This window comes from Coregonus lavaretus, assembly GCF_964263955.1.
Source record: "Coregonus lavaretus genome assembly, chromosome: 7".
NCBI classification, from domain to species: domain Eukaryota; kingdom Metazoa; phylum Chordata; class Actinopteri; order Salmoniformes; family Salmonidae; genus Coregonus; species Coregonus lavaretus.
This window is the reverse complement of record NC_139994.1, coordinates 19918734-19936095: the sequence shown is the minus strand read 5'-3', so window position 1 is coordinate 19936095 and position 17362 is coordinate 19918734. Positions and strand designations below refer to the sequence as shown.

General features: G+C 44.8%; 1 protein-coding gene across 1 annotated transcript in view; it reads right to left on the bottom strand.

Annotated features, from left to right (window-relative positions):
• Nucleotides 1-3377: 3377 nt before the first annotated feature.
• LOC311132322 (uncharacterized protein) overlaps nucleotides 3378-17362 on the bottom strand; it is a gene marked incomplete at both ends in the record, with an annotated part of 88384 nt that continues 74399 nt past the window's right edge. The window contains 27 exons of the mRNA XM_084165572.1: nucleotides 3378-3571; nucleotides 3806-3883; nucleotides 4160-4342; nucleotides 4466-4532; nucleotides 4723-4902; nucleotides 6634-6678; nucleotides 6851-6886; nucleotides 7665-7736; nucleotides 8128-8181; nucleotides 8441-8494; nucleotides 8590-8643; nucleotides 9252-9296; nucleotides 9402-9455; nucleotides 11301-11354; nucleotides 11573-11626; nucleotides 11832-11885; nucleotides 12040-12147; nucleotides 12320-12373; nucleotides 13061-13174; nucleotides 13281-13316; nucleotides 13524-13622; nucleotides 13744-13779; nucleotides 13891-13968; nucleotides 14704-14748; nucleotides 15473-15577; nucleotides 16216-16269; nucleotides 16391-16444. Coding sequence (XP_084021698.1) covers nucleotides 3378-3571; nucleotides 3806-3883; nucleotides 4160-4342; nucleotides 4466-4532; nucleotides 4723-4902; nucleotides 6634-6678; nucleotides 6851-6886; nucleotides 7665-7736; nucleotides 8128-8181; nucleotides 8441-8494; nucleotides 8590-8643; nucleotides 9252-9296; nucleotides 9402-9455; nucleotides 11301-11354; nucleotides 11573-11626; nucleotides 11832-11885; nucleotides 12040-12147; nucleotides 12320-12373; nucleotides 13061-13174; nucleotides 13281-13316; nucleotides 13524-13622; nucleotides 13744-13779; nucleotides 13891-13968; nucleotides 14704-14748; nucleotides 15473-15577; nucleotides 16216-16269; nucleotides 16391-16444 — 2061 coding nt within the window. The remainder of the gene's footprint in view (nucleotides 3572-3805; nucleotides 3884-4159; nucleotides 4343-4465; nucleotides 4533-4722; nucleotides 4903-6633; nucleotides 6679-6850; nucleotides 6887-7664; nucleotides 7737-8127; nucleotides 8182-8440; nucleotides 8495-8589; nucleotides 8644-9251; nucleotides 9297-9401; nucleotides 9456-11300; nucleotides 11355-11572; nucleotides 11627-11831; nucleotides 11886-12039; nucleotides 12148-12319; nucleotides 12374-13060; nucleotides 13175-13280; nucleotides 13317-13523; nucleotides 13623-13743; nucleotides 13780-13890; nucleotides 13969-14703; nucleotides 14749-15472; nucleotides 15578-16215; nucleotides 16270-16390; nucleotides 16445-17362) is intronic.

Sequence of the window (17362 nt, the reverse complement as noted above, 5' to 3'; positions counted from 1 at the left end):
TTCCTCCTCCCCCCTCCTCTTCCTCCCCCCTCCTCTTCCTCCCCCCACACCCCTCCTTCTCTTCCTTCTCCCCTCCCCCTCCCCCTGCCCCTCCTCCCCACCCCTCCTTCTCTTCCTCCTCCCCTTCCCCCCTCCTTCTCTTCCTCCTCCCCCCTCCCCTCCTCCCCTCCCCCTCCTTCTCTTCCTCCCCCCCCTCCCCCTCCTTATCTTCCTCCCCCTCCCCCTCCTCCCCCCCCTCCTTCTCTTCCTCCTCCCCCCCTCCTTCTCTTCCTCATCCCCTCCCACTCCTTCTCTTCCTCCTCCCCCTCCCCACCCTTCTCTCTCCTCCTCCCCATCCTCCCCTCCCCCTCTTCCCCCTTACTCCCCTCCACCTCCTTTTCTTCCTCCTCCCCCTCCTCCCCATCCGCTCCTTCTCTTCCTCCTCCCCCTTCTCGCCGTCCTCCCCCTCCTCCTCGTTCTCCTCCTCCTCCCCTCACGTCCCCCCCCCCCCACCCCCCCCCCTCCACTTCTTCTCCTCCTCCTCTCAACGGCATCTATTTGTCTTCATAGGTCTAATCATGGATCTACTGGCATCCCATAGAATAATAGGTTATAGGTTGTCCATAAAATACTAACATGCAACAGTCCCACAATGGATCATTTCAGCAAAATTGAAATTCTAAGTAGCAATACAAATTGCAGAAGTGCCAATCGTGCTTGCTATGCAAATGATCCCGGGAGAAAATGTAAAACTGAGTGATTACTGTTCATTTCAATGGGTCTGTAGAAGTTGCTATTTACATTCAACAGAAGCAATGGTCTTGTCAAATGCCTGCAGGGTCTACAGATAAAGTAGGAAACATAATCATTGAGAATGAAATTCATACCTGCACACAGGAAGATTACAGTACTCACAAAGGAAAGGAAATGTCTTTTCTATAAAAAGGGATCTGTTCCAGTCTTTATTACAACATGATACAGTATATAATATACCTTTCCATTACTTACAAATATACCAGCCACTAATTAAGGATATTTTAGCACCAATCTTTTAGGATAAACAGGTAAGGATTACCGTTGTAAAACCATTTTTAACATTCCACATACGGTAGGCTACTGGTAGTTCAAACTGTAAATAATTTAACAGTATAATGAACAAAAACCCTAAATCAGTTACATACAGTTAGTTGTTTTGAATAATCACAAATGTATATGAAATGAGGAAACAAGCCAAACAAATAATTATAAAACTAGAACCTTATGCATTATTTGCTATGGGAGCACTGGAAGAAAACATCAGACATTCTAATGCTCATATTAATGGGCTAACAAACATTTTCCATTTACAAAACCATGATGTTACTGTTATATTGCTCCTCTTTGGCATTCTGAAACATATTTCATAACGAAGTCCACACATCTCCACTGTGATGTGGTGGTAAAAGTCATTGAAGAGTACATCTGTCTCTTTGACTGCTATGGATCATGAGGCATAGTTTGATAGGCTACAGTACAATGGGCAATGTAGTCACTATATGTTTAGCTTTAAATATTCAGGAGAGCACTTAGGATGACCTTCAATGAAATGACCTGAGCTGCAGTTGGCCAAGCTGTGTTTTCACTGTGGGTGTTGGCCTGGGTTCTGGAACACTGTGGGTGTTGGCCTGGGTTCTGGAACACTGTGGGTGTTGGCCTGGGTTCTGGAACACTGTGGGTGTTGGCCTGGGTTCTGGAACACTGTGGGTGTTCTAACTGTGTTCTAGAAATACATGCTGGATCCAGGCTCACATTCATATAAGGAAGGTGTAAAATACAATATATCTATTTTACTTTAATGGTGACCCGATGAACATTTCGTAACCTCAACATTGATGCTTACATTTCTTTGCCTTTTTCAAGCCAAAATAATTCCCCTAGAGTGAGCAGTGGGCTATCTATTGTATCTTTTTACTGATTCTCTCTCGCTCGACCCGTCTTGTGAGTTTTAGAGAAAGTATAATTGGTCCACTGGGGGCGTGGGTTGAGTGAGGAAGACATCCTTCAGACAGAATACTCACGGACCTTACCAATCAGAATGCACAATACAGGGAAGAAATAACTAATTTTGTATAGCACTTAATGATTTAGTTAAAACAATTTCTTTATTTGAGTCACTGTGTCCTTGGCCTGCCTGTGCCACATGGATACTGGCTATTAAGCAGGAGGAAGTGACACATTAGAGAGAATGGAGAAACCAGGAAACAAGCAACTTTGAGGAACGACTGGAACAAAGGCTGTGGTTTTAGTACCTTCTCTCTCCAGACTGTTTACAGCCAGACTATGTGGAATCACCAGAGACACTTAGGTAGAAACGAAAGGGGAAATTTAGTTTTCCTTTTATAGTTTTCCATTTCCTTTTGAAAGAGTCTCATGGGTCTCGTCTACTTGACGGCCTTACATGCATTCATTAAGTTTGATTCCCTTTGGAGGAACAATGAACAAACACTGTACAAATAGGCAATTAAACCTGTCACAAATGGTTTTGTTATTGACACAGTATCTTAGTTTGTAATAAGGTGGAGATTGTAATAGGAGTTCTACAGATATCCAGATAATCTAAGAGCTCAGTATTCACCCTGACCAGTTCTGGTGGCCTGGCTATCATTATTCAAGACAATTGCACTATCAGAAGCGTACAGGCAAGGCAAAACAAAACAAAGCATGAAGTTGTTCACCACCATCCACATGCTCATTAAAGATCCTTCGATGAAACTCAGTATTGTTATTTCAGATTGTGCCTCAGTCACCCCTCCGCCGGTTTTTGTTTTCTTTGAAATAGTTTTAAGCGTTTGATTGAGCCTGCCTAAACTGCCACATAGGCAGGGTATGCTTTTTTGGGGACTATTCCATTGGTTCCATTGTGTCAGGCAAGCTCCATCAAGTGAAAACAAATAGTATTTGAACCCAGGCCTGGTTCTGTGCCGCCACATTATAGCCCACTAAGCATGACTGTAGTCGGTGTTCTTTTACATGGTCCTTCGAACCGGATAGGAACAATGGCAGTCCGTCTGGTTTTGTAATTCTTGATGACATTACCAAATATCAGACTCCCCCCCAACCCTCCAAACCCACTTCCCCTGGTCATTCCACCCCCAACCCCCCAACCCCCCACATCCACTTCCCTGGTCATTCCACTCCCAACCCCCCACAACAAAAACGAACAAATTCTGATCGGCAGGCAGGCAGCACACTTCTCTCGAGCTACCTCCAAACTGAGAAAAGAAAAGTCCTTGGTTCATCCTGACACATCCCAGTTCATAAATAGGTGGACTTGTAGTTCTCTGGCTGCGTCTGAAATGGCATCCTATTCCCTTTATAGGTTGCCATTTCGGATGCACCTTCTGTGTGTCTCTGTCTCTTTAAGTCCCCTTGACGTTCTTGGTGTGGGGTCGTGATCCCAGACTGGCGTAGTAGGCACACTGGGAGGGGTCACACTGTCCTGGGGGTCCGCTGGGGCCTGGCTGGCCATGGGGACCAGGGTTCCCTGGTTCACCCTGAGCTCCAGCCGCCCCGGGCTGCCCATCCTTACCATAGCCTGGCATACCTGCTGGTCCTAGGGGGTGGAATAGCAAATGGAATGGCAAAGAGTCACACTGAAGCAACTGCTGCTTTCTTAGGAAGTTCAAGTGTCAGTCAGTCACTCACTCACCCCATTCGTGCTGGATAGCTCATAGTTTAGCAACTAAGGATCTCAAGATGGATACAAACAATCATCCATTTAGAATGATATAGTAGTAATAGAGACATTCTATTGATGTAATGCTGTAATAGAGGAACAGTACTGTACCTATAGGACCAGATGGTCCAGTCTCTCCTCTCTGTCCAACTCCGTTTTCCCCCTTTTCTCCTCTGGATCCTCTCTCACCTGGACGTCACAGAGATGACAGACACAACACTCACAATGATGTTTTTACAGACAGTGTCTGAATCAAGACAACCTAAATCAAGACTACCAAAGGCGACTAATATCAATGGGTGGCAAAAATGTGTTTTCTGGGTATAGTAGAAACCTGAAACCTCTCATGTAGTGTTTTGACAATATTACACTCTTTAACATTATGCTCTCACAGTGTGTTTATCTGAACCAAGAAATACAGGAAGTGTGACCAAAAAAAATGGGACTTCACTTTGGATCAATTACCTTTAGGACCCATGGGTCCCCTCATGCCATCTCCTCCATTCTGCCCAGGCATGCCAGGCTCTCCTGGGGGTCCGGGGCGACCATGGCTCCCTTCTTTCCCTGAGGGGCCTGGAGGTCCTGGCCGACCTGCCGTGCTCTTCACATGGGCTGGCTGGATCTGGGCCATCAGGTACGCCATTTTGTCTGGAGGTGGAACACACGGACACACAAGTATGACTTGCACAGCTCATTTGAGGTCAAACAAACTTTGCATACATTACAGATTGCACTAATGTCCCACTGTTCCTAACAATACGCCAGTCTCACCATCTAACGCCTTAGCTAGTTCCTCCTGGATTAGCCTTCTCATTGTTTCCAGTGATGGTGACTCTCCCTGTGGAAGGAGAAATTAGCATGTTTACGTCATCGAGTTCTAGAAGTCTGTAATATTTTCTATAGCACTCTGACTGTGACTGGGATTGAACCAGAGTATTCCATAAACCACAAGACTGTGTTCGCCTGCTGAGCTAAAACCTGGCGGTTAACTCTGGGGGGCTAATGCAAGTATTTAGATCACTACTCACCCGTGATCCTGGTTGTCCAGGGTTTCCAGGTGTTCCCTGAGGCCCAGTAAGTCCCATCTCTCCTGGTGGCCCGGACATACCCATCATCCCTGTGTGGCCCTTACGGCCTGGGGTTCCCGGGTTACCAGGCATACCTGGATCTCCAACAGGTCCCTTATCTCCCTTCCCACCTGAGTTGCCCTACAAAGACATCCAACAAAACACACTCAGAAACAATACACAGTGAGGGAAACATTTATTTGATCCCCTGCTGATTTTGTACGTTTGCCCACTGACAAAGAAATTATCAGTCTATCTTTTTAATGGTAGGTTTATTTGAACAGTGAGAGACAGAATAACAACAACAAAATCCAGAAAAAAACATGTCAAAAATGTTATAAATTGATTTGCATTTTAATGAGGGAAATAAGTATTTGACCCCCTCTCAATCAGAAAGATTTCTGGCTCCCAGGTGTCTTTTATACTGGTAACGAGCTGAGATTAGGAGCACACTCTTAAAGGGAGTGCTCCTAATCTCAGCTTGTTACCTGTATAAAAGATACCTGTCCACAGAAACAATCAATCAATCAGATTCCAAACTCTCCACCATGGCCAAGACCAAAGAGCTCTCCAAGGATGTCAGGGACAAGATTGTAGACCTACACAAGGCTGGAATGGGCTACAAGACCATCGCCAAGCAGCTTGGTGAGAAGGTGACAACAGTTGGTGCGATTATTCGCAAATGGAAGAAACACAAAAGAACTGTCAATCTCCCTTGGCCTGGGGCTCCATGCAAGATCTCACCTCGTGGAGTTGCAATGATCATGAGAACAGTGAGGAATCAGCCCAGAACTACACGGGAGGATCTTGTCAATGATCTCAAGGCAGCTGGGACCATAGTCACCAAGAAAACAATTGGTAACACACTACGCCGTGAAGGACTGAAATCCTGCAGCGCCCGCAAGGTCCCCCTGCTCAAGAAAGCACATATACAGGCCCGTCTGAAGTTTGCCAATGAACATCTGAATGATTCAGAGGTGAACTGGGTGAAAGTGTTGTGGTCAGATGAGACCAAAATCGAGCTCTTTGGCATCAACTCAACTCGCCGTGTTTGGAGGAGGAGGAATGCTGCCTATGACCCCAAGAACACCATCCCCACCGCCAAACATGGAGGTGTAAACATTATGCTTTGGGGGTGTTTTTCTGCTAAGGGGACAAGACAACTTCACCGCATCAAAGGTACGATGGACGGGGCCTTGTACCATCGTACCTTTGATGGGACTTATTATTATTTATTATAAATCTTGGGTGAGAACCTCCTTCCCTCAGCCAGGGCATTGAAAATGGGTAGTGGATGGGTATTCCAGCATGACAATGACCCAAAACACACGGCCAAGGCAACAAAGGAGTGGCTCAAGAAGAAGCACATTAAGGTCCTGGAGTGGCCTAGCTAGTCTCCAGACCTTAATCCCATAGAAAATCTGTGGAGGGAGCTGAAGGTTCGAGTTGCCAAACGTCAGCCTTGAAACCTTAATGACTTGGAGAAGATCTGCAAAGAGGAGTGGGACAAAATCCCTCCTGAGATGTGTGCAAACCTGGTCGCCAACTACTAGAAACGTCTGACCTCTGTGATTGCCAACAAGGGTTTTGCCACCAAGTACTAAGTCATGTTTTGCAGAGGGGTCAAATACTTATTTCCTTCATTAAAATGCAAATCAATTTATAACATTTTTGACATGAGTTTTTCTGGATTTTTTTGTTGTTATTCTGTCTCTCACTGTTCAAATAAACCTACCATTAAAATGATAGACTGATCATGTCTTTGTCAGTGGGCAAACGTACAAAATCAGCAGGGGATCAAATAATTTTTTCCCTCACTGTAAACAGTGTTGTTTATGGTCGTTGGTTGGGCAGGGTCCTGTATGTACTCACCCTCTCTCCTTTGAGTCCACGTTCTCCTGCTCTGCCTGACATACCCTGTGAAACAGACAAGGAGTTTGTTTAATATTTTGTGGGCAAGACATCGCCCAATCCATGTTCCACATTATATCCATTTCATAGTGTAAAGATGCTAAAAGTAGCTGATGAAAATTGAAATATGTCTCAAAAAATCAATCAACAAACCAATCAATCAATCAATGGTTCTTACCTGTTTCCCCTCTGGGCCGACAGGACCAGTAGGACCCTAGATAGATAGACAGATCGAAGGCAGAGACATTTATATATAAATACATTTGATCAAATCAGAAACGCTTGCATCACAACTTCCAATCTTCTTATGGCAGAACATCAACTCAGACTATTCCAACATGAGTGGTAGGACTAGGAGGCATAGCAACAATCAGTGGTGGGAAAAGTACTCAGTTGTCATACTTGAGTAAAAGTAAAGATACCTTCATAGAAAATGACTCAAGTAAAAGTGAAGGTCACCCAGTAAAATACTACTTGAGTAACATATCTTGTTTTAAATGTACTTAGGTAGTGGTGGCAAAAGTATTCAATTGTCAAACTTTAGTCAAAGTTAAAAGTTAAAGTAAATGCTATACATCTAATTCCTTATATTATGCAAACCAGATGGCACAATTTTCTTGTTTTTAATAAATTTATGGACAGCCAGGGACACACTCCAACACTCAGACATAATTTACAAACTCAGTATTTGTGTTTCGTGAGTCCGCAAGATCAGAAGCAGTAGGGATGACAACGCGTTATATTGATAGGTGCATGAATTGGACCATATTTCTGTCCTGCCTGAGCATTCGAAATGTAACGAGTAAAAAGTACATATTGTATTTAGGAATGTAGTGGAGTAAAAGTAAAAGTAGTCAAAAATATAAATAGTAAAGTAAAATACAGTAGTACTTCAAAGTATTTTTACATAGTTACTTTACACCACTGGCAACAGTAGCTTAGAACCCTAGTGATAATGTTTACATAAAAAAGGAGCAGGAATCCCTACTTACGGACGGTCCCTTGAGACCACTAAAGCCTGGTAATCCTGGGTTCCCAGGGTCTCCCTTGGCTCCAGCCTGACCCTGTAATACACACAGAAACATGGGGACTTGTGACTTTCACATGGTGTAGTCATACTGTAGTCATACTGTAGTTGAACACTCACAGGCAGCCCCACTCGTTATAAGGGTTTTTATGAACGTTGCTGCGCTTGGAGGTACAGTTCATAAAAGATCTTGCGGTGGGAGATGAAACAGCTGCAAACAATTAATATTCATATTTACAAGGGCTTGATGGGACTTGATCTAGCTGGTTGTAGAGTACCAGATACAGGGTAGAGGGAAGCTGCTTTGTTCGCTACATACAAACAGCATTTCACTGCATGTGCATGTGCATGTTTTCACAGAAGCTAGGACCACGATGTCTGCAATGTTAAGAGCAGTTCCTGCTGTATATAAATAAATAATCACTCACTGGAGTACCAGGGGCTCCTGGCTTTCCTGAAGGTCCTGGTTCACCAGGTTTACCCTTGAGAGAGAGACAGCAGTAGAGATGGAAGGAGGGAGAGGGAGATAGAGATGGAGAGAGAGGGATAGACAGAGAGGTAGAGAGGGAGAGAGAGAGAGGAAAAGAGAGAGCGAGCGAGACAGAGAGAGCGATAGAGCGAGAGAGCGAGAGAGAGAGAAATACAGACATTAGTGAAACGTTCTTTCAGCCAGGTTGTCATCGTGCTAAATCTGGTGTCAGCAGATAAAGGCTTGTCTACTGCAGTATAAAGGTGACTTACATTCTCCCCTCTCCGGCCAGCCAGGCCTTCTGGTCCAGGTGGTCCAGTATTACCCTTCACAAACAAACACAACGCATATATTATTAAGACATTCCCTGTATGTTGATAATTGCATAGTTATGATTGGTTATATTAGTGTTCTCACTCACGTCTTGGCCAGGTTTACCCTCCGGTCCACTACGTCCTTCCTTTCCATCTTCACCCTGATTGGTCGAAGACAGAAACATATTAATCAATGCAACCAATCAATTCACAGTAAGCCTCTCTTTCCTAATGAAGCCCTCAGGAAAATGTTTTGATTATAGCTATAGAAAGGGGGGTCAAGGTGAGACACTCTTATCCATCCAATGTGGTCTATAAAATCCATAGGTTCACATGGAGATAGACAGAAGTCTATGTAACATAAGCCTCTGTCTTAAGATATGTGTTATAGTGATGCACTTGGGCAGCAATGGCATAAGGAAGTTGCAATCATGAGTGGTCTATCTCTGCCAGAGAACAGGCTGGAGGGGATGTGAGCCTGGCACTGTGTCTCAATGGTGTCTGTAATGAGGCATGCTATTGGTCACACAATAATAGGTCACACTATATTGAGACATGCTATTGGTCACACTGCTGTGGCAGGTATTGTATCCTAGAGCTGAGAGCAGAGTGAGATTTAATAAGAGTAGGCATGTGTCACAATTTTGAGAGTGAGATGATTTGATCTTGACAGACCAGGGAAGACATATGCCTAACCACGTTATTCACCACGTTATGGCCTAGTCATCTAATGTGTTGAGAATGGTGACATGGGAGTCAATGGGCTGACCTTTGAACCTGGTTGTCCAGGCTCTCCTCTGTGACCTTTGAAGCCCTGTGTGGAAAGAATGATCAACATGAATACACCAACAATGTTTTATTACTGAAATTATATCTCCATTAGCCACACAGTTAAATAATCCTTCCCACAGTTACTCACAGGCATTCCCCTGAGACCTGGTTGTCCTGATGGTCCTGGCTCTCCTTGTTTACCCTGAAATCCCAACACAGAGTTAGATTACACACCAAGGGAATGATGTGCAGGTAAATATGAAGGGGGCACATATTGTGCCATGTACAGTTGAAGTCGGAAGTTTACATACGCCTTAGCCAAATACATTTCAACTCAGTTTTTCACAATTCCTGACATTTAATCCTAGTAAAAAATCCCTGTCTTAGGTCAGTTAGGATCACCACTTTATTTTAAGATTGTGAAATGTCAGAATAATAGTAGAGAGAATGATTTATTTCAGCTTTTATTTATTTCATCACATTCCCAGTGGGTCAGAAGTTTACATACACTCAATAAGTATTTGGTAGCATTGCCTTTAAATTGTTTAACTTGGGTCAAACGTTTCGGGTAGCCTTCCACAAGCTTCCCACAATAAGTTGGGTGAATCTTGGCCCATTCCTCCTGACAGAGCTGGTGTAACTGAGTCAGGTTTGTAGGCCTCCTTGCTCGCACACGCTTTTTCAGTTGTGCCTACAGATTTTCTATAGGATTGAGGTCAGGGCTTTGTGATGGCCACTCCAATAACTTGACTTTGTTGTCCTTAAGCCATTTTGCCACAACTTTGGAAGTATGCTTGGGGTCATTGTCCATTTGGAAGACCCATTTGCGACCAAGCTTTAACTTCCTGACTGATTTCTTGAGATGTTAGTTCAATATATCCACATAATTTTCCTTCCTCATGATGCCATCTATTTTGTGAAGTGCACCAGTCCCTCCTGCAGCAAAGCACCCCCACAGCATGATGCTGCCACCCCCGTGCTTCACGGTTGGGATGGTGTTCTTCGGCTTGCAAGCTCCCGCTTTTTCCTCCAAACATAACGATGGTCATTATGGCCAAACAGTTCTATTTTTGTTTCATCAGACCAGAGGACATTTCTCCAAAAAGTACGATCTTTGTCCCCATGTGCAGTTGCAAACCGTAGTCTTGCTTTTTTATGGTGGTTTTGGAGCAGTGGCTTCTTCCTTGCTGAGCGGCCTTTCAGGTTATGTCGATATAGGACTTGTTTTACTGTGGATATAGATACTTTTGTACCTGTTTCCTCCAGCATCTTCACAAGGTCCTTTGCTGTTGTTCTGGGATTGATTTGCACTTTTCGCACCAAAGTACGTTCATCTCTAGGAGACAGAACGCGTCTCCTTCCTGAGCGGTATGACGGCTGCGTGGTCCCATGGTGTTTATACTTGCGTAAGATTGTTTGTACAGATGAACGTGGTACCTTCAGCTGTTTGGAAATTTCTCCCAAGGATGAACCAGACTTGTGGAGGTCTACAATTATTTTTCTGAGGTCTTGGCTGATTTATTTTGATTTTCCCATGATGTCAAGCAAAGAGGCACTGAGTTTGAAGGTAGGCCTTGAAATACATCCTCAGGTACACCTCCAATTGACTCAAATGATGTAAATTAGCCTATCAGAAGCTTCTAAAGCCATGACATTATTTTCTGGATTTCTCCAAGCTGTTTAAAGGCACAGTCAACTTAGTGTATGTAAACTTCTGACCCACTGGAATTATAATACAGTGAATTATAAGTGAAATAATCTGTCTGTAAACAATTGTTGGAAACATTTCTTGTGTCATGCATAAAGTAGATGTCCTAAACAACTTGCCAAAACGATGGTTTGTTAACAAGAAATTTGTGGAGTGGTTGAAAAACCAGTTTTAATGACTCCAACCTAAGTGTATGTAAACTTCCGACTTCAGCTGTATAAAAAGGGACCATTTTGACTGATCATGTACATAATATATCCATGAATGAAGCCCTAACAGGATATACAGGACATATAGAATATCCTGGGAATATAGTCAGGCCATATCATGTGTACTCACCGGTTCTCCTTGTTCTCCTGGTCGGCCATCTTTGCCAATTTTACCCATTTGACCCTATGGAACAAGGTTATTCAGCATTTAGTCTTTCTTGCTTTTAGCCTTGGGTTTCAAACTGTTTATTCACATTCCACTCCATAAATTACACGTATGTTTTCATGGATAGCGTGAGACAGAGGTTATAGTGATATTGTTACTACCACACCAAAACTATTTTAAGTCTTTAGCAGATCATTTCGACTCCTTCACAAAACTTTATCAACATTGTTTCTCACCATTAAGCCTGGTAGACCTGGTGGCCCCTGGATTCCCTTCATCCCCTCCTTGCCCTGCAGAGAGAAAACAAACACAAGATAGTTCCACAGTTTCAACCATGATAAATCAACAACAACACTATGATGATTAATGTCCTCTGCCACAACACTCATCCCAGTTGACCTATATGGCCAGCCAGTGGGACAAGGCTGGTATAAAACTAATGACATGTAGTGTAATATGCTGTCTGAATATAAAACACATTGACAACATCCTGACTTTTTCTCCAGGGGCTCCTGGGGGACCGATGGGGCCGGGTTGACCGTCGTTACCCTACAGAGAGACGAAGAGGCAAGAGTCAGAAAGAACATTCATCCTACTGCAATGACCATAGGAGTTGGTGATACTAAATAGCAAAAGAGCAGGTTGACAGACGATGGGATATGGTAGGTACTGGTAATACCACCAGGCAGGTACAGGTACTCACAGGATTACCAATGATACCAGCAGCACCGGGGTGGCCAGGGGGTCCGGTGTGGCCCTTTTCACCTTTGTCTCCAGGTCCTCCTTGGGGTCCTCTATCACCTTTCACACCCTGTGGAACGAACAATAAATAATACATATCACCTCTGTCCACTGTGTTATATGGCAGGTGACATAACAGACACAAACCACTGGATGGTTTCAGGTCTTGAACTCAATAATGAATGTTCTATGGAAGATAGAAGTGTGTGGTTGATAAGCGGGTGTGGTTGAGGAGGACTTGCTTTCTCTCCGTTGGCTCCTGGGGGTCCAGTGGGTCCGGTCGGGCCTGCCTGGCCCTGTAATGATAATGACACAGAGACACCATCAGTCTCTGGCTAACTAAAGGCTCTCTCTCTACATCTTTTTTTCTGGTCTGTCTGTCTTTGTCTCTCCCCCGCTTCCCCTCTTTCTCCCTCTCTCTCTCTCTCTCTCTCTCTCCGGCTCTCTAAAAAGACCATCAGCAGCCCTGTCTACAGGTCCTGATCATTCACTGTACCCCCCAGAGGATAGTAAGCCTAACGATGCTGAGAGAGCCAGGCTGTTAGCTTCCCGCCACTTCAGTCAAACACAGTGTGATGGATACAGGAGACTCCTCGCTCTTCTCCTAGGCTACTGTCTGAGACATACTACTTCTATGAAGTTAAACAAAGTCCTCTTTGCAGTGTTTAGAGCAGGGTTGCCCAACCCTGTTCCTGGAGAGCTACCCTCCTGTAGGTTTTCGCTCCAACCCCAGGTGTTACCAACCTGATTCATCTTCTCAACCTGCTAATTATTAGAATCAGGTGTGCTAGATTAGGGTAGGAGCAAAAACCTACAGGACAGTAGCTCTCCAGGAACAGGGTTGGGCAGTCCTGGTTAAGAGCATGAAGAAGTGGTATGGAGAGGATCATTTTAATCCAATTCATGATTCAGGATGAGTATCTCCCAGTAAGGGATACCTTTATCATACAATATATGGCATGGTACTATGACTTTGTCCTTACTTGGTACCCGTCCTGTCCGTTCTTTCCTGGGGGTCCAGCGTGTCCCTTGTCTCCTGGTGTCCCTGGCAGACCAGACTGTCCCGGGGGCCCGGCTGGGCAGTCTGAACATATGTCCTGAAGGACAAGGAGAAACACTTAGTGATGAAAGAATCTGTCTGTCTCAGGATCATTTAACAAGATGGAGGAAACAGTACTATGGTAATGAGGCTCTCCTCCTTACCTTCAGATTCAAATCCGACAGGTCTGCAGCTGCTCCCTGAAAGAGATGGTGTCCATTATTATACAAAGGTTGATTGGACTTATACACTTCACACTGATATCACATCATGCGTTTGAATACATCCCCATAGGTATGCTATCATGTCAGTGTAGTGACAAAAAAAAGTGAAGGTACAGTATTTGGTCTCAGTTTGCTGTGTTGTTGGGACATTTCCAAGCCCATTTACTGTACACGTCAACTTACTGGCTCTCCTGGGGATCCCTTATCTCCTGGTCTTCCTGGTAAACCATTGTGTCCTGCTGGTCCCTGTGTACCAGCGACGCCTGGCAGACCTCTCATGCCCTGAACCAGGAAACAAACAGCAGTCAGTTGAATTTTTATTTGAACATTACTCCGTTTGTGTTTACACTTTGTCACACTAAGGCTGAGCATAATTATGACAAAATGTCCAAAATGGTTTTACCGACGGTCCAACTGCACCATTGAGCCCTGAAGGTCCCTGTAAAAGAAAAAGTTCAAAATGTTCAAAATATGCAGCAAGATTGAATGTGCCTGTGTGTGTGTGTGTGTGTGTGTGTGTGTGTGTGTGTGTGTGTGTGTGTGTCTATACCGGGGGTCCGACTTTGCCTTCTCCTGGAGGACCCCTGTCCCCTGGAACCCCCTGAAGTCCCTGGGATCCAGGTTGGCCCTGGAACACACAGACAGAACCTTGGTTACCATCCAGTAAGGCACCAACAGAACCTTGGTCACCATCCAACCAGGGGACACTGTGTCCTGTTAATGCAATAGCCAATACTTTCTAATGACATTGCTGCAATATCATTTTGTTTGGCTCGTTTTGTTTGGCTCAGAGAGTTCTGCTGTTCTGAGCAGAGTGGTTGTTGATCTCTGCAGGTCTTGGCTGCTCAGGCAAGATACATCACGTGTGTTTATGTCTAACAACAGAGAATCCAATCTGAAGTTTCAGTTTGGCAATCATAAAGGTGACCAGGGAGGATGGTTTAACAACAACAGAGATAGAATCAACAGAAAAAAATCTCTCTCTCTCTCTCTCTCTCTCTCTCTCTCTCACTCTCACTCTCACTCTCACTCTCACTCTCACTCTCACTCTCACTCTCTCTCTCTCTCTCTCTCTCTCTCTCTCTCTCTCTCTCTCTCTCTCTCTCTCTCTCTCTCTCTCTCTCTCTCTCTCTCTCTCTCTCTCTCTCTCTCTCTCTCTCTCTCTCTCTCTCCTCAAAAAGTTGTTGTTAAATCACTGTGTTAGTCACAGTATGCTGGTCACAGAAAATTGCTTTAGTGCAACCAAAATTGATAATTTTCTTCATTTAGTCACCAGATAGAATCACCCCTGATTTCAAGGCACTAATGTTTCTCACTACCCCTCACTCCCTTCCTCCCCCAACCCAACTTTAAAATGAGTTACCTTCTGGCCGGGAGGTCCTTCAATTCCCTGCTGTCCAGGATCACCCTGTAATATAATATCACACATAACACTATTATGAGCCCACTGGCTGGTCAAATCAAACACGTGGCATGTCAAGTCTTATAGTATAACATAAATGGGTGCCCCTATATTCCCTGTATAGTGCACTGCTTTTGAGGCTAGGATTATATGTTATAGGCCAGCAGCTGACAGTAGTAAAATGGAACTGTTATGAACCACACACACACAGCACCTGTACACCGTCCTGCTGGGTTCCTTCATTAGTTTCATGTGATAAAGCTGTGTGTTGTTTCTGTGTTTGCTTTCTCAGCACTATCACCATATGTCTGTGTTGTAGAAAAGGAGTAAAAAGGTTCCAGGTCAAATCACTGGCATAACTGTATAATGTGGGTTGTACGGTACTAACGTAACCAGTCATATTTTAATATGGTTGTATTTAAATGCATGTTGATTTATGTACACGTGCAGCCAATACACGTGCAGGATGTGAAGGGCTTTTAATTTGAAACTCCAGAGCCTGAGGTCTTAATTGCCTGATTGGATAAGTGCCAACAAACTCTTGTTCATATTTCTTAGAGTGTGGATAACAAGTTAGATATGTGTTAACTCTGTAGTCAGGAGCTTTTCCTGACTACGCCACAAGACCAGGCAAATCTATTGACCTTGTTTATAGTGGTCACACAGACAGGAGAAACTCCTGGCCGTAACAACGAGGTTTGAACTTCTTATGAAGAGTGATGTATCTTACATTCTGTCCGTCTTTGCCCTTCCCTGGTAGGCCAGGGGGTCCTTGTATGCCTGCATCTCCAGGAGGGCCTGGGGGGCCAGCACGACCCTCCTTCCCCAACTCTCCCTGGAACACACCACACACAGGGAGATGAGCATAGCCTAGCGTAGCATAGCATAGCATAGTCAGTCATACAGCACGAGTTTGTCACGCCCTGGCCTATAGAACTCTAGCTAGTTTGGTCAGGGTGTGAATATTCTAGGTTTGTATTTCTATGTTTGGCCGGGTGTGGTTCCCCCCAATCAGAGGCAGCTGTCGCTCGTTGTCTCTGATTGGGGATCATACTTAGGCAGCCAGTTTTCCTGCCTGTGTTGTGGGATTTTGTTGTGTTCCTGTTTAGGCTTGTGTGTTAGCCCTTTGGACCGTCACGGTTAAGTTTGTTATTTTGGTTACTGTGTCGTGCGTTTATTACTTAATAAACATGTACGCCTTTCACGCTGCACCTTGGTCCGACCCGTTTCTTAACGTACGTGACAGAGTTACAATAGAAGGTCCCTAGGACACATGAGTTACGAGTTACAATATGATGTCCCGAGAACACATGAGTTACGAGTTACAATACGATATCCCTACAACACATCAGTTACGAGTTACAATATGATATCCCTACAACACATCAGTTACGAGTTACAATATGATATCCCTAGACCAACACATTTGAGATCACGTGTTTTGATCCATATAGCAGTGATTAGGTTACTGACCCTCTCTCCTCTCTGTCCAGCTATTCCAGGTGGTCCAATGGTCCCAGGGATGCCCTGTGTTATAGACAGAGAGAGAAGTTCAGGGCACACATTAGGTTAAAGTTTAAAGCATTAGGGATGTCCTCGAACACCAACAAAATGTTTTTGGGTTGTCATTTCCACAAAATTAACCTACCACATTGCCAGGCAGTCCACGGGTGCCCTGCGTACCCTGCAATCCTTGAAGACCCTGGAAGAGAAGCAAGACTTAATTCACAACTGTCTATGTGTAATACACTGCTCAAAAAAATAAAGGGAACACTTAAACAACACAATGTAACTCCAAGTCAGTCACACTTCTGTGAAATCAAACTGTCCACTTAGGAAGCAACACTGATTGACAATACATTTCACATGCTGTTGTGCAAATGGAATAGACAACAGGTGGAAATTATAGGCAATTAGCAAGACACCCCCAATAAAGGACTGGTTTTGCAGGTGGTGACCACAGACCACTTCTCAGTTCCTATGCTTCCTGGCTGATGTTTTGGTCACTTTTGAATGCTGGCGGTGCTTTCACTCTAGTTGTAGCATGAGACGGAGTCTACAACCCACACAAGTGGCTCAGGTAGTGCAGCTCATCCAGGATGGCACATCAATGCGAGCTGTGGCAAGAAGGTTTGCTGTGTCTGTCAGCGTAGTGTCCAGAGCATGGAGGCGCTACCAGGAGACAGGCCAGTACATCAGGAGACGTGGAGGAGGCCGTAGGAGGGCAACAACTCAGCAGCAGGACTGCTACCTCCGCCTTTGTGCAAGGAGGAGCAGGAGGAGCACTGCCAGAGCCCTGCAAAATGACCTCCAGCAGGCCACAAATGTGCATGTGTCTGCTCAAACGGTCAGAAACAGACTCCAAGATGGTGGTATGAGGGCCCGACGTCCACAGGTGGGGGTTGTGCTTACAGCCCAACACCGTGCAGGACGTTTGGCATTTGCCAGAGAACACCAAGATTGGCAAATTCGCCACTGGCACCCTGTGCTCTTCACAGATGAAAGCAGGTTCACACTGAGCACGTGACAGACGTGACAGAGTCTGGAGACGCCGTGGAGAACGTTCTGCTGCCTGCAACATCCTCCAGCATGACCGGTTTGGTGGTGGGTCAGTCATGGT